The sequence below is a fragment of the Ictidomys tridecemlineatus genome, chromosome 5 (genome assembly GCF_052094955.1).
Source record: "Ictidomys tridecemlineatus isolate mIctTri1 chromosome 5, mIctTri1.hap1, whole genome shotgun sequence".
NCBI lineage: Eukaryota > Metazoa > Chordata > Mammalia > Rodentia > Sciuridae > Ictidomys > Ictidomys tridecemlineatus.
In genome coordinates, this window is record NC_135481.1 from 26,075,736 (window position 1) to 26,090,705 (window position 14,970).

Consider the following 14,970-nt stretch of genomic DNA (forward strand, 5'->3'; position numbering starts at 1 on the left):
AAGTGTGAAGCAAGAGTGTACTTCAGTTGAGATTTTATTTTGTAACATGATAGTTTTGATTCCTGGTTTCCTAAAGACCATCTTGAAGTCCTACCCTAATTTTCTGTCCACAGAGTCCTTTTTCAAACCTTCTTTTTAACATTTTATTTATATTTCACACCTATTTGAACAAGTAAGTGTAAAAACAGTGTTAAGTGTTCAAAGTTTATCAGTTATTAAACACAAGCTCTGAAAAGGCAATTAAACAATTTTATTCATTTTTTTAACAAACTGGATTTTTAAAAAGAATATTTTGGTGGAGGGGCTAGACAGTGTGTTTCTTTTTCCTTCAAAAAATGATCATTGGGGGGCTGGAGATGTGGCTCAAGCGGTAGCGCGCTTGCCTGGCATGCATGTGGCCCAGGTTCAATCCTCAGCACCACATACAAACAAAGATGTTGTGTCCACCGAATACTAAAAAATAAATATTAAAAAAAATGATCATTGTACTAGGAACTAAAGATATTGTCAGTGAAATCTTAAGGTCATAATGAGCAAGGATACTTTTTTTTTTTTTTTTTTTTACTGCCAAAGGAGACTCTTCATCACTGTTTTAGTCAGCTTTTTTCATTACTTGAACCAAAAGACTTGACAAGAACAATTTTAGAGGAGTAAAAGTATATTTGGGGCTCATGGTTCAGAGGTCTCAGGTCTCGGTCTATAGGTGGCTCACTCCATTGCTAGGATCTGGATGAGGCAGGACATCATAATGGAACTGTATGGCAGAGGAAAACAGCTGGGAACATGGCACCAGGAAGCAGAAAGAGCTCTGCTTAACAAGGACAAAATATATACCAAAGTCATGCTCCCAGGGACCTACTCCTCCAGCCACACTCTACCTGCCTAGGGGTAGATTATCAGGGGATTAACCTACCACTCAGTTAATCCCTATCATGGGATTAACTGTGATTAGGTCAAGGCTCTCATAACCCAGTCACTCTAAACTTTCTTGCATTTACTCACACACGAGATTTTTGGGGACACCTCATATCTAAATCATAACAATCCACCCCTGGCGCCCCACAAACTCCTGCTCATCACACAATGAAAATACATTTAGTCCATTTTCAAGCATTTCTAGAATCTAATAGTTTTACCATTTTCCCAAAGTCCAAGTCCAAAGTGTCCTCTGAGACTTAAGGCAAACTCTTAGCTTAAATCCCTATAAAAATCAAAAGCAATATATTAAGGCACAAACTAAACATTTTCATTCCAAAATGGAGAAATGGGAGCATAAAAAGAAGGGATGGGATCAAGGCAATACTGAAATCCAGCTGAGTTCTATAGCTCCAGGTTCAGCATCTGGGCCATATGGCATCATGATGTTCTTTCCAGAGGGCCTACATAGCTCAACCCTTTTCTGGTTGTAGCCCAAATGGCCTCTATTTTGGCTTGTTTCTGCTCAATTCCTGCAGTTTTCCTCAGCAGATGTCCCATATTACTGGCATCTCGGGTTCTCTTGCAGTTTTGGCTTCCTTCTCACTTTTTCATTGCCCTCTCAGTAAAAGCCCACCAGGACTCCAACCCTGCTTCACTTTGCCTGGCCTCTCAGACCTTCCTTTGAAATACCAGTGGAAGCCTCTATGACCCCCTAACCCCCTCACCCTGCATTCTGCAGAACCAGCACCACCCCGCATAAGCATGAGCAGAACCATCACATGGTTGCCACCAAGATCTGCCACCATCTCAAGCAGTAGCCATGCCTCCAGCGACCATGGCTGTAGCAGACCCTGAGTGTGCGGGTGACTGAGCATGGTGAAACAACTTCCTAGTTTCCCCTATGAAAACAGGGTGCCCCACTGGTCTCTGCTCAAAGGAATTTTTACTTTTACACCCTTGAGCCTGGGATAGCTGTGGTCTTGCCAATTCCTGACATGCCCTCAACCCATCTTTCCTAATTTCAGGGTAAAGTATTTCACAGTATCTCTTAAGTGACTATTATGTTTTTAACAACCACTACTTCTACCACTTCCCGTTTTATTCCCACTTTTCAAGTCCAGGTTTTTCTAATCTTTCTGCTCTTCTTTGTGCTGCTGATTATTATAATAAACTTGGCTAAAAGCCTTCAGCAATACCCATGTCACCTGTTGAAGGCTGTGCTGCCTTGACAGTTTCTCCACCATATTAATTGATCCATCACCTTTAAATTCAGCCTCATAGAAAGAGTCAAGACATGGACAAAATGTAGATGACTTCCTAGTCAGAACATAACATGAATGGCCTCTAGTCCAATGGAGTCTTGTTTTCCTCTGAAATCCCATGAACCCAGTCTTTACAGTTCACAGTCCTGTCAGCTTTCTGGTCTTTCGAGCTTCCACCAAAATTGCCCATTAGGCTTTGCTTACAACCATCTAAAACTTTTTCTTCCCACAAATTCAAAAAAGCTCCAAAAGCTTCTAAATCTATGGTCAGGTCAATCACAACAATGACCCACTCTCAGTATCAATCACTGATTGGTAATCTGATATTTAAAGTGGAGTAATGCATGTTTATGGTTTAGATATCAGATAAGGTCAGTTGTAGAACATTTTATTTTCCATTTGTGTTTTTGCTTTTTATTTTATTTTATTTTATTTTATTTTTTTTATTGTTGGTCGTTCAAAACATTACACAGTTCTTAATACATCATATTTCACAGTTTGATTCAAGCGGGTTATGAACTCCCAACTTTACCCCGTATACAGATTGCTGTATCACATCAGTTACCCTTCCATTGATTGACATATTGCCTTTCTGTTTTTGCTTTTTAGACAGAATAGGAAAATATTTTTCTTTTTTTTCACCCTTTGTACAGGCCTGTGTTTCCTCCAGATGGGACCAGATGAAATTTAGTATTGGTGTTTTGCTTTTTTAAATCATTAAGTATTATATACAGAAGAGTATATATGATGTAAATCTTTATTTTTAGTAATAAGACAAATGTCTCACTCCTCTATTGAGGAACTAGAACATTTCGGTTTGAAGCCCTCCCTGAACCTTTCCCCAGTAGCATCTCGTTTTCCTTCCCTAAATGTAGTAGTCACTGTCTAGAATTAATTATTTCTTTTTAAAATATTTTGTTTCCTTTTGCAAATTTTTTACTTTATAAAAATTGTGTCTCTCTGAATGCTTTCCCGTGACATGCTGTTTTGCTTAGTGTAGTATTTGTGAGATTAATCCATGATGACACATTTTCACCAATGCAGAATTTTTCATCATCTGCATATTTTATAATACCATAGTTCATGTATTAACCCTTCTTAGTAGATATTACTGTTGTTTCCAGTTTATTGATGGTTACTTGTTGGTAGATACATGTCCAAGTGTATCTCTAAGACACATGTTTTGGGTTTTTGCTGGTTCATGGTATTACTGTATTATTTTTCCTGTTGTTATGGATGCTGTTGTGAATCTCTACCTGATCCTTGGGTGTATTATTGGTGAAATGTTTTATTTGAGTTATTTGAAGCTTGCACATCTACTTTCTGCCATGCTTAGTTGTCTAATTCTTTTTGACAGTAACTTTAGTACAATGTGATTCTTTCTTCATTACCAAAATTGATATTTGTCAAATATTGGTTCATTAAAATTCCTTGATAGGTTATAATTGTAGATCAATGCTAGAGCACTTGTCTGGCATGCATGAGGCTCCGGGTTCAGTCTTCAGTAACTCCCCCCACCACCTACACAAAAACAAATTCCTTGGGTCTTTACATTTGATGTTAATCAAAAGGCTGAGAAGCGATCCTTGGGTCTTTACTATGTATGCATAATACTATATAGCATGTCATGATGAGTTGAAAGAAAAAAATTATTGCCTTTGATATTAGCAGTTGTATATTTCTAGACTGATAAGTATAGCATATAATTTTTAAACTTTTAACTAAAGGCAAAAAGAACTAATTCATTAATCAAGGTACAGTAGATCCCCCTAGCAAGGAGTCAAAAGTTCTACAGCCCTGCCTCTGATTGGGCACTTTAACTTGTAACCCTAGGCAAGTCATTCAACCCTTCTGAAAAGAGTTTCTTGTTTAAAATGTAAGATAAGAATTTGTCCCCTTCCTATCTTATAAGTATGTATGTCATAAGGATAAAATGAGGCAGTGGCTTTGAAAGCACTCAGAAATTCTTCCTCATAATACATATTATTTAACATTCATGGACTCGTGTTTATGGCTCTCTGTTACCATGTTTTTGGTGTAAGTAAGGTATGCCATTTTCAGTGTATCTGCTGTGTTAGATGCTCTGCTAAGCACTGGAAATAGAGCTTTTCTCATGAAGTACCCTTTACCAGCTAACAAAAGCCAGAAAATTAGAATAGGGTTGTGTGTGACATTCTAGACCTCTCACTTATTGCCAGGCCTAGCACATAATTGAAGTCTAGAGATCTCCTACAGAAGCTTTTGAAGGAGCACTAGGCCTGACTGTATTGAAACAAATGACTATGCCACTGTAAATGTCATTTTATCTTCATTATCCTGTAGCATTTGCAATGAAATTACAAATGTATCATTTTCCTGGGAAATTCTCTTTGGAGATGTAGAGTGAAGAGCATGAGTGCAATTTTAAGGAGAATAATCTCTGGTCATTTGGGGAAATGTTTGTAATGCAAGTGATGCTTGCTTTCAAGAAAGAGTAGGTTTATATTCCTTTTTTCAGCCAATTTTAAAACTTGAGATTTATAAAATATAGCAGTTTGGTGATGGTAGTGGTGATGTTCATAGTAATGGACCATTTCAGAATGATGTGACTTTAAAAAAAAAATTGTACCTACTAATACAAAAGTTAGTGCTTCTGTGCTGCCAATCTAAGAAATTATACCTGCACACATTTCAGTCACTGAAGTTTTAGGAGATGCCCATTTCTGTAGGGAGATTCTATGCTTCTCAGGCTTAGTGGTTATATTGGTTGAAGTTTTCCAGAGAAACAGAACTGGTAGATTTTTTATTTGAGAGAGGTTTTAAGGAACTGGTTCATGTGATTGTGGAGGCTGGCAAGTCTGAAATCTGTGGGGCGGTCTGTTAGGCTAGAGACTCAAACAAGGGTAAATCTTAGAGAGTTGAGTCTGAGATCTATAGGGCAGGCCAGGAAGTTGGAAATTCAGGCAGAATTTCTATGTTGAAGTGTTGTTTCTTTGGGAAACTTCAGTCTGTGCTCTTAAGGCCTCCTCAAATGATTGGACTAGGTCCACCCACATTGTAGAAGGCAATTTGCTTTACTCTGAGTTTACTGACTTAAATGTTAATCACATCTTTAAAAATACTGTATAGCAACATCTAGACTAGTAATTGATCAAACACCTGGAACACAACCTAGTCAAGTTGACATGTACAGTTAACCATCATGATAGACTTTGGCCTTCAGAGTTCATCAGTGACTAGTATTAGCCAGTGCCTATCCAGACCTTATGGATAATCACATTATTTTCTGTGGAGATCATCAGTAACCAAACAGCTCAAAATGGGAGTCCTGAGCTTCATTCGTAAAACATTGTGTGTTCCATTTCCAAAATATGAAATTCTACAGGACTTCCATGAATTCTTCCCAGATGAGGGCTGACACGACTGTCCAGTTCTTCTCCGCTTGAGGTTAGGGTTGATGCTTACCTTTGGGCATCTGCTGGGCAGAGGGATAACATTTCATCCCTGGTTCCCCATGCAGTTGTGATAGTGGTGGTACAGGATGGTGGTGCGGCCTTAGGCTGAGCCAGCAATGGGGACCTTCAGCCTCTCTAGAATTTAAACTCAGCCTCAAGTGCTAGGAAATATATATATATATATATATACACACACACACTCTTATATATACTTATGTGTGTGTATTTGTGTGTGTGTATGTATATATATATACACACACACACACATATATATATAATTCTCTTACCTTACTTTCTTGGCTGAAACCCTCTTTGTAAAATTTCTAAGCATCATTCCTTCATGTACAGTTGCAGAGGATTTATGATATTTCTTTAGAAGTAGTAAATGGATCAACTTTTTAAAAAATCCTAGCTGGGTGCTGTGTCACATGCCTATACTCCCAGCTACTCAGAAGAATGAGGCAGGAGGATCGCAAGTTTGAGGTCAGCCTGAACAACTTAGTGAGACCCTGTCACTAAAAATAAATAAATAAATAAGCAAGCAAATAAATATAAATAAGGGCTGGGGATGTAGCTCAGTGGAAGGAAGGAAATGGAGGGAGGGAGGAAAGGATGGAAAGGAGGAAGGAAGGGAGGGAGGGAGGAGGAGGGAAGGGAGAGAGAGAGGGAGAAGGAAGGGAGGAAGGGAGGGAGGGAGGAAGGAAGGAAGGGAGGGAGGGAGGGAGGAAGGAAGGAAGGAAGGAAGGAAGGAAGGAAGGAAGGAAGGAAGGAAGGAAGGAAGGAAGGAAGGAAAGGAGGTAGGGAGGCAGGAAAGGAAGGGAAAGGGCAGCCCTAGAAGAAAGTGTTAGCAGTCAGAGTGACCTCAGTGATATCAACCAGCCAGCAAACTATGTATCCTCCTACCCAGGGTTATTTGGTGCTTACATTATGGCCAGTACAAGCTCAAAGGGATCAGAAGAAATGTTTAGTTATTGTCCTCCCAGAAGAAATGTTTAGTTATTGTCCTCCCATCATGGAAGATTAAAATTTAGTCAGGAGGCATGAAAATGATGCTAGTTGTCAAACTGATTTTCTAAGGAAAAAATACTTATCTGGCCAATTACCTGATTATTTTATATTAAGAATTAGTGGAGCTGGGCACGGTGGTGCATGCCTGTAATCCCAGAGGCTCAGGAGGCTGAGGTAGGGGGATCCCAAGTTCAAAGCCAGTCTCAGCAATTTAATGAGCCCCTAAGCAATTTAGTGAGACCCTGTCTTAAAATAAGGCTGGGGATGTGGCTCTGTGGTTAAGTGCCCTGGGTTCAATCCCCAGTACCTGCCCACCCCCCCCCCAAAAAAAATCAGTGGAGTTTTCTTACTAACTGTAAGTTTTAGGCCACAGGCATTTGCACATTAGCTCTTACAATCCATTCTTTTGAGTTACTAAACCCCTAACTTAATCCAAGAAGAGAAGATAAGGTCATTAGAAGGCAAAGTAAAACAATCAGAACTTTTTCTCTCAAAAGAAAAAGAATAATGAAATGATATTTACTAAAATCATGAAGGAAATAGGTTATATAAAATCAAAATAACATAATAATTGTATTATTAAGTTTACAACTATTATAACACCTTCTAAAACAGAGACTTTCATTCCAGCCAAATAAAATTTAACAAATTCCCATATTTATATTTTGTCATGTCTTAATTGATTAAAAATACTGTTTAGAAAATTGTGATTGAAAACAAATCTAACTTAAATAATTTTCTTTTTAAAACAAAGTGTGTATATGTTTTACATATTTATTTTTACTTAGGAAAAAAACTTTCTTAGAAAAATACAACTTGGGTGTAGTACCATGTGGTGTAAACAACTGAACTCTTTTACTTTTTACTTTCCTATGAATGAGCCAGTATATATTTATTACTGGAGTTCCAGCTATAAAATTCAGGTAAGGGGTTTAAATATACCCTAGAGTATTATTTAAAAATAAATTTGTTTCTTTCAAATAGAATACCAACCTTGGTCTATGACATTTGGGAGAGAAATTAAAATATTAAACTTTTATTGCCTAGTAAACTGAAAATAAAGGTTAAATAAATACAAAGCAGAAAAATATATATATATAAAATCACAACCTCTAAAAGGACAAACAGTTCACTGTTCTCCACTGTGAGAGTTTTATCAGCACCCATAAGTAATTCCAGCTCTGGGGCAGTGCTAATACTCAAAAATGTAAACAAGTATGCACTTTGTTTATATAAAGAAATATGTGGCATGGTTTGTATTTTTTTATAGATATCAAACAGCTACAGGGATTGTTTCAAAGCACCAGTAGGGGCCAGCAAAGAGCTCTTAGAGTTTTTCAGAACAGAATTGGCATTGAGATATGTTTATTTGATGTGTTAAATCCTTTTTAGACTTCTTTACTTACCACAACACTCCCTTAAGTGAATGAATTGCAGAGACAGTGGAATAAAATATCCAATATGTTCAAACTATATTGGGGTATAGTTTTTCTGTCTAATCTGCATATATTTTTAATGGAATGTTTGCTTAGGCTATTTCTTGGCAGAGTTTTAATAGTCAAAATATAAATGGCATCATTTAAAGACTGTACTACTTGGCTGGGAAAGGCCTTAAAATTACAGGAGAAAATGCTTGGTGACAGCTTCTCTTAAACTTTTTTTTTTTTCTTCCTCAGACCTATGTTCAATGTGTGCAGTAGTATTACCAGACTCATTTTGTAGTTCTATGTGTAAGCTTTCACTTTTCACAACTAGTATTTTGCAAGATAAAATATTTTTCTGTTTGGTTTAATGCTGAAGTTTTAATTCCCCCCAATGTTTTGTTATTTCCAGAGTTATACAACGGTTTGAATTTATTTATTTTTTTAAAAAAGTTTAACAGCCCCTATTCCTTTCTACATGAACTAACTTGACTAGACTCCTAGTGTGGGTACTATTTAGAAATTCAATCTTTGATTTGATACTCAATTACATGGGGTTTCATTCCTACCAACTTCCTGTAATTCTATATCTTTGGGTAAAAATATTAGTGGTCAAACTCTGCTGAAGAAAGTATAGGCACTGTGATTCACATAGTTAAATGTTCATTTAGTAGAGCTGGGGTGAAAAAATACTGTTTTAACTTGAAATGCTAGAAGATTGTTGTTCTTGTGTTACTCATTCATGCAAATTGGAGAAGGTATAATTGAAACAAGGTTGGCTGTGTTTGAGTCAGTGTGCTGCAGCTGAGCTCAGCTTAAAGGTCGCTGGAAATCAAGTGCTTTGTAAGTGAAGGCATTTTGACTACAAGCGATTCAAGACATTTTAGAAACATCAGTCTCAGGAATAGGTCGTCTTTTTCTATGATATCTGGTATCTAGTGTTTTACTTAGGATAAAGACTCTTACTTAATAGCTCTTTTAGGCACCACAAATGATTTTTTCTTTCGATGCAGTGCAGCTGCTTCTAGCCTGTCTACGGACAGAGATCTTTGTTTTGACTTTCAGCCCTTAACATGTTTGGAAATGAGAACAAATGGCACAAAGCTTACGATTGCACTTTGCAGCCAGAAGAAGCAATACTTACCCTTTGTCAGAAACCTCCGGAGATGATTTGGATAGCCATGTTCACATGTGCTTCAAAAAACCAACGCGGATTTCAACTTCTAATGTTGTTCAAATGAAGCTGACGCCCAGACAGACTGCACTAGCGCCGTTAATAAAGGAAAACGTGAAGCCTCAGGAAAGAGCATCTGTTCCTTCATCTGAAAATGTTAATAAAAAGAGCAGCTGTCTTCAGATTTCACTACAGCCAACAAGGTACGGTGGATGTCTTCAGCCTAGCAATGTCTTAGCTGATGGTGACGATGCTTCACTTACTTATGTCTTGAAGGATGGCATTTATAGCAGTGCTGTGGTTGATAATGAACTGAATGCTGTGAACGATGGTAACCTTTTATGCAGTTCTGCCATTTGTAGCGATAGCCTCAGTAACTTTTCAACCAGTGATAATGGATCTTACAGCAGCAACGGTAGTGATTATGGGTCGTGTGCAAGTATCACAAGTGGAGGTTCATACACCAACAGTATCATCAGTGACAGTAGTGGTTATACTTTTCCATCAAGTGATGATACTTTTTTTGGTGGAAATTTACCTTCTGACTGCACCTCCAACAGAAGTGTGCCAAACAGGAATGCAACTCCCTGTGAAGTTTTTTCAAGAAGTCCAAGTACAGTTCCCTTTGTCCAGGATGACTTGGAGCATGGAATAGAGATTATGAAATTGCCAGTGAACAGGAATGCAAAAATTCCACTGAAACGTTGCTCATCCTTAGTCATTTTTCCTAGGAGTCCTTCAAATACCCCACCAACTTCTCCAACAAGTGCAGGTATTCTTCCAAGCAAAGGATCCTATCAAACCTCACATCAGTTTATTGTTTCTCCTAATGAAATTTCACATAATGAAGATGGTACTAGTGGTAAAGGATTCCTTTCCACAGCTGTCAATGGACTTCGATTATCTAAAACAGTTTGTACTCCCGGAGAAGTAAGAGACATACGGCCACTTCACAGAAAGGGCTCACCACAAAAGAAAATTATTATTTCAAATAATAGTCCAAAACAGACTATCTGTGAAAAGTCATCTGAAGGGTACTCTTGTGTTTCAGTGCATTTCACTCAACAAAAGGCAACCACGTTAGATTGTGAAACCGCAAATGGCGACTGTAAACCAGAGATGTCAGAAATTAAACTTAATTCTGATCCAGAGTGTACCAAGTTCATGCCCAGGATGGCTGCCTGTTTACCAGCCACCCAAAACATGGATTACCAAATAAATATTGATGGAGAGTTGGAAAGACCAAATTCACAGATAAACAAAAACCATGCTGTTTTACAAAGAAGTGTTTCACTGGGAGGAACTTATCCAAATATTTCCTGTTTATCCAGCCTTAAGCACAATTGTTCCAAGGGGGGACCATCTCAGTTACTCATAAAGTTTGCATCTGGAAATGAAGGTAAAGGTAACAGTTTATCAAGATACAGCACCAGAGATTTCACAAATGAACTATCTAATTCTTGTAAGGTAAGTTTCCTTTGGTCTTTATAAATTTTAATTTATGTTAGAATAGCTTACTGTAATATTCAGTTAAAATTTATTATCACTTAGCAGTTGTATACTTTCCTGGTCTTAGCTACCAAGTATTTTGTAGTCACAAACTGTATATTTGTGAATCTGAAGAACTCCCAACAGTTTTTTACTCTTTTTGTTATTTCACCAACAGACAAACTGTGTATTTAAAAGAAGAAGAAGAAGAAAAAAAAAACTTTCCTAAGTCATTTTAAGCCATAAACTAGTTCTAAAGCATAAAACCAAGCTTCAAAAAACAATATCTCATAACACTTTATCTCGGTATATTTTTCTTTCAAGTTGCACAGTATTTTAATGTAACTTCATATGTGATTCCTAATTAGTTTTCATCCCTCCTTAATCATTGTAAACTAAAATACAGAATGCATATTTTAAATATTAAAAATCTTGTGAAAATCCTGTTACAGATGAGCATAGAAGAAATATGTCTCTAAAATGCATGTATTTATAAGATCATTGATTAAAAACTATTATATTACATGTTTAAAGCAGAGGAAAAATAAGTGGCATTTGCATTTGTATATACCCCAACCACAGGAATTTTGTTTCCACCCTATTTTTCTTTAGCTACCAGATAATACTGCCTTCTAAAATGTAACTCACTCAACTATATTGATTTCTAAGTTTTTATATGTTTGAATTTGCTTTAAATTACTATGTATTTCTCATAACTTTCTATTTATTGTTGTTTTGTCAGTTTTGCTCTATTATATTAATAATTTAGCTATAAAGAATCTCAGCCAAAAAAGCTCTTTATGTAATTTGGCCTTTCAAGAGTATTTGAAGTGTTTTGAACTGAAATAGTTTTTTAAAATTTCTGTTTTGGGAAGAGCTCACTAGATTCCAGGAAATTTAAAAAATTTTCTGACTAAACCATTTCTAGATGACAGCACATAATTGGGGTAGGGGAGTACATTTTGTGTGTTTATCTGTATTTATATAACACCCAACATCTGTGTTAAAGGTTGAAAAAATAACTTTAGGTAAGTGAAACATGAAGTAAGTGCTAGTTTGTTTTCTTTATTCTGAAATCTGGTAAATATAATCTGAGCAACTGCTTTAATGAGGATGAAAAGAGGGCAGATTTCAAATTCAGTGTTTTATAAGAATTATTAATTCCATTTAAAAAAACTTTTCTAAAACTAGTTTTTTAGATTATAATCCATTCAACCATGCCCCCCCAAAAAAGGAGGAAGAAATGAAAAATGAAGTGACACTATGAAAAACATTAATAATTTGCTAATTAATGCTACTTGTAAATTTATTTTATATTTAATGATATAATGTGAAAGGAATAATTAACCTATAAGTATTTATTGAAAGATCCTTAAAATACTTCATTTTGTGGCAGTATTATAATTTACTGTTGATGCTTTTTAAAAGGGGCATTTTAAATGTATTTTAATGAAATGTAAATTAAATGCTTTTTGCATTGCTAAAAATACACATTTTTATTGGTCTTATTTAAATGTAGGTAGGCTAACAAATATTTTTACATGTCTGCAACCAAATGCCTAGCTTTATGCCAATTCTATTTTTGATAGATTATTGGATTATAGAGTTCAGAAGTGTGCAATTTGTTGAAGAACTTTAAATTGTTCCTCTTTTCATTGTGTAGTAAACAACTTGTCTTTAGAAAAGTGTTGTAAAATGACAGCTAAATTCAATAGGTACTGATCTAAGTTGGTCTGATTGATAAGTAGTGAATCACAAGGGCTTGTTTTATGAGAAAGACACTAATGTTGCTTTTTTTAAACACAGCAGTGGCAACAATAATGGGATTTTAGAAATAATCCTGTGTTTATCAATAATTATATATTAATCTAATTATAGTGGTATATTGTAACTCACTTATAAATAAACAGCTCCCAAAATATTTCCCATGTCTCCAGTTAGTCTGGGTTAGTATTCTGATATGCTGAGTCTGGATTCACATTTAACAAGTTGATATTAGAGTAGCATTTAGTAATGTCAGCTATCTGTTCCGAGCAGCCGTGAAATTAAATCACTGCTTTGGTCAGAGACCCTGGTTTCTAAAGCATTAGAAGTCTACAGATTCTTTTCTTATGTGTTTAGCTACCAGCCTCTAGCAGCAGAGTATCTAGTTTCTTACTTTCTGTAATCAACAGCTCATTAATGACTAATTTTTAAAAACTAGTAAGAACTTTTACCTGTATCTGGGACATATGCTCTGTTCTGGGTTTACAATTAGAATAAAGATGGAACTTCATAGTCTGCACACTATTTATTTTAGCCCTAGCAAAGAAAATAACTAATGGGCAAAGTTTATTATTTATGCCTTTTGAAATACAATATCACTCTTTTAAAGGCTGTATAATGATTTTTGATCTGCAAATAGAAATTCAATATTTTAATGTTATGTGTAATATTTTGTCAGCTTGACCAAGGAATAGTTAAGGAGCTAAGGTACTTACACAGTTACAAAAAAATATTACTATTTATTTTTTTCCTTGTCCTTTTTCTGAACTACTGTTATGCTGTTGTGATGCTCAGAGATTTCATTACCCTTTTATTCAATATACCTTAGAATTTTGCCCATGCTTGTACATGTTTTACATTCTCCACTTATATGCATGTTTTTATTAGAAATATTTTTATATTTTTTATGTTTGTTATGAAAGTTTTAATTATCTGTTACTTAATCCTGGATGGCTAAATTGTTTAAGCCTAATAGAGTAGAATTTTAAAACATTTCAAAGTCTTTATCACTGATCTCAAGATCAAATCGTACATTTCAATAATTTCTTTAGTTGTTCTTCCTAAAACAAATTTTAAATATATACTTATTTTACTGAGCCATATTCTCCCAGTCTTTGTTTTATTAAATTTAGCAGAATATTTAGAGATACTTGGTTAAGTTTATCTTGAAAAGCATTTAAATCTTTTCTATAAAAATCAATGTGATTTATAAATATTACCTCTAGAACTGTAGTACCACAATGTTAATGACCAGTTTTTTTTTAATTTGGTAAAAAAAATCTATATTTCTTAGAACTGAGGAGTTACAATATTTATTTCAGACAGGTTCAGGGGGTTGAATTGTTAGCTTGGAAATATTTTGTATTCTCTGTGTCTTCTTTAATTCACGTATCTAGAACACACTTGAATGCCAAGGTGAGGATAAAAGATGAATAAAATACAATCTTGCTTTTGGGGGAACTCTCATTCTAATAATAGGGACACGGAGGTAAACAAAAAAGTGTTTCAGTCTGATGTGTGTTGTGCTGAAATAGAAGTGTGTGTGAGAAAGGAAAGTGTGACATTATTCTTGTGGAAGAAAGGACCTATTTGGTAGAGGAACACTTCACAGAAGAGGTGACATTTGAGCTCCGTTCTTGATAAATGAATTGGAGTTCACCAGGCAGAGAAATTAAGGATTCTAAGAAGGGTAGGGATTCTTAGTCTCAACACTATTTTTTTTAATATTTATTTTTTAGTTTTGGGTGGACACAATTTCTTTATTTTATTTTTGTGTGGTGCTGAGGATCGAACCCAGTGCTTATGCATGTTAACTAAGCACTCCACCACTGAGCCACAACCCAGCCCTCAGCACTATTTTTATTCTGAGCTAAAGGGTGCTTTGTTGTGGGGCTGTTCAGTGCACTGTAGGATGTTTAGCAGCGTCTCTGACCTCCACTCACCAGATGCTAGTAACACCCTCTCCGGAGTAACAACCAAAAAATGTCTCCAGACTGCCAGATGTCTCCTGGGAGGCAAAATCGCCCCCTACTGAGAATCAGTACTTGGGCAGAAGCAGCAGCACATGCAGAGCAAGAGGGTTGAAAGAACCTCATACTGTAAGTACTTGGGTTACTCCAGCACAGGGTGGGTACCCAGGGATGCAGAAGGAGATGGTGCCTAGTAGGCCTAGTGGCTTTTGCTAAAGAGAAAGCTGTATATTTCCTGCTGACAGTAGTAGTTAGGCAGTGGACATCTTTATTTGAAAGTATAGAGTGCTCGTTTTTGTGCTTTTAGAAGATAATTTTTTTTGTGACACCATGGATTATAAATGAATCAAAGTTTTCTTAGCTGGGATGACTGGGCAAATGGTGATGTCATGAACTAACATCAGGAACTCAGAAGGAGTCAGAGTGAGACAGCAAAGAAGAAATTGCATATTGCTGAGAGGCTTCCCTGGTAGTGTGGCTGTCAAGGAGGGCAGCTGGGGTTGTAGGAGCAGAGCTCAGAAGAAAAACCAG

The 14,970-nt window shown here is 36.2% G+C and overlaps 1 protein-coding gene across 4 annotated transcripts in view; it reads left to right on the top strand.

The window, feature by feature from the left end:
- The window catches only part of Nedd4 (NEDD4 E3 ubiquitin protein ligase), a 121,275-nt gene that overhangs the window by 41,655 nt on the left and 64,650 nt on the right, over positions 1-14,970 (top strand). The window contains exon 1 of one of the 4 annotated variants that reach the window (XM_005316600.5): positions 9,092-10,684. The exons of the other annotated variants lie outside the window; for them this stretch is intronic. Coding sequence (XP_005316657.2) covers positions 9,137-10,684 — 1,548 coding nt within the window. The 5' untranslated portion in view covers positions 9,092-9,136. Of the gene's footprint in view, positions 1-9,091; positions 10,685-14,970 lie in introns of those variants that run through there. 4 annotated transcript variants of the gene reach the window in all.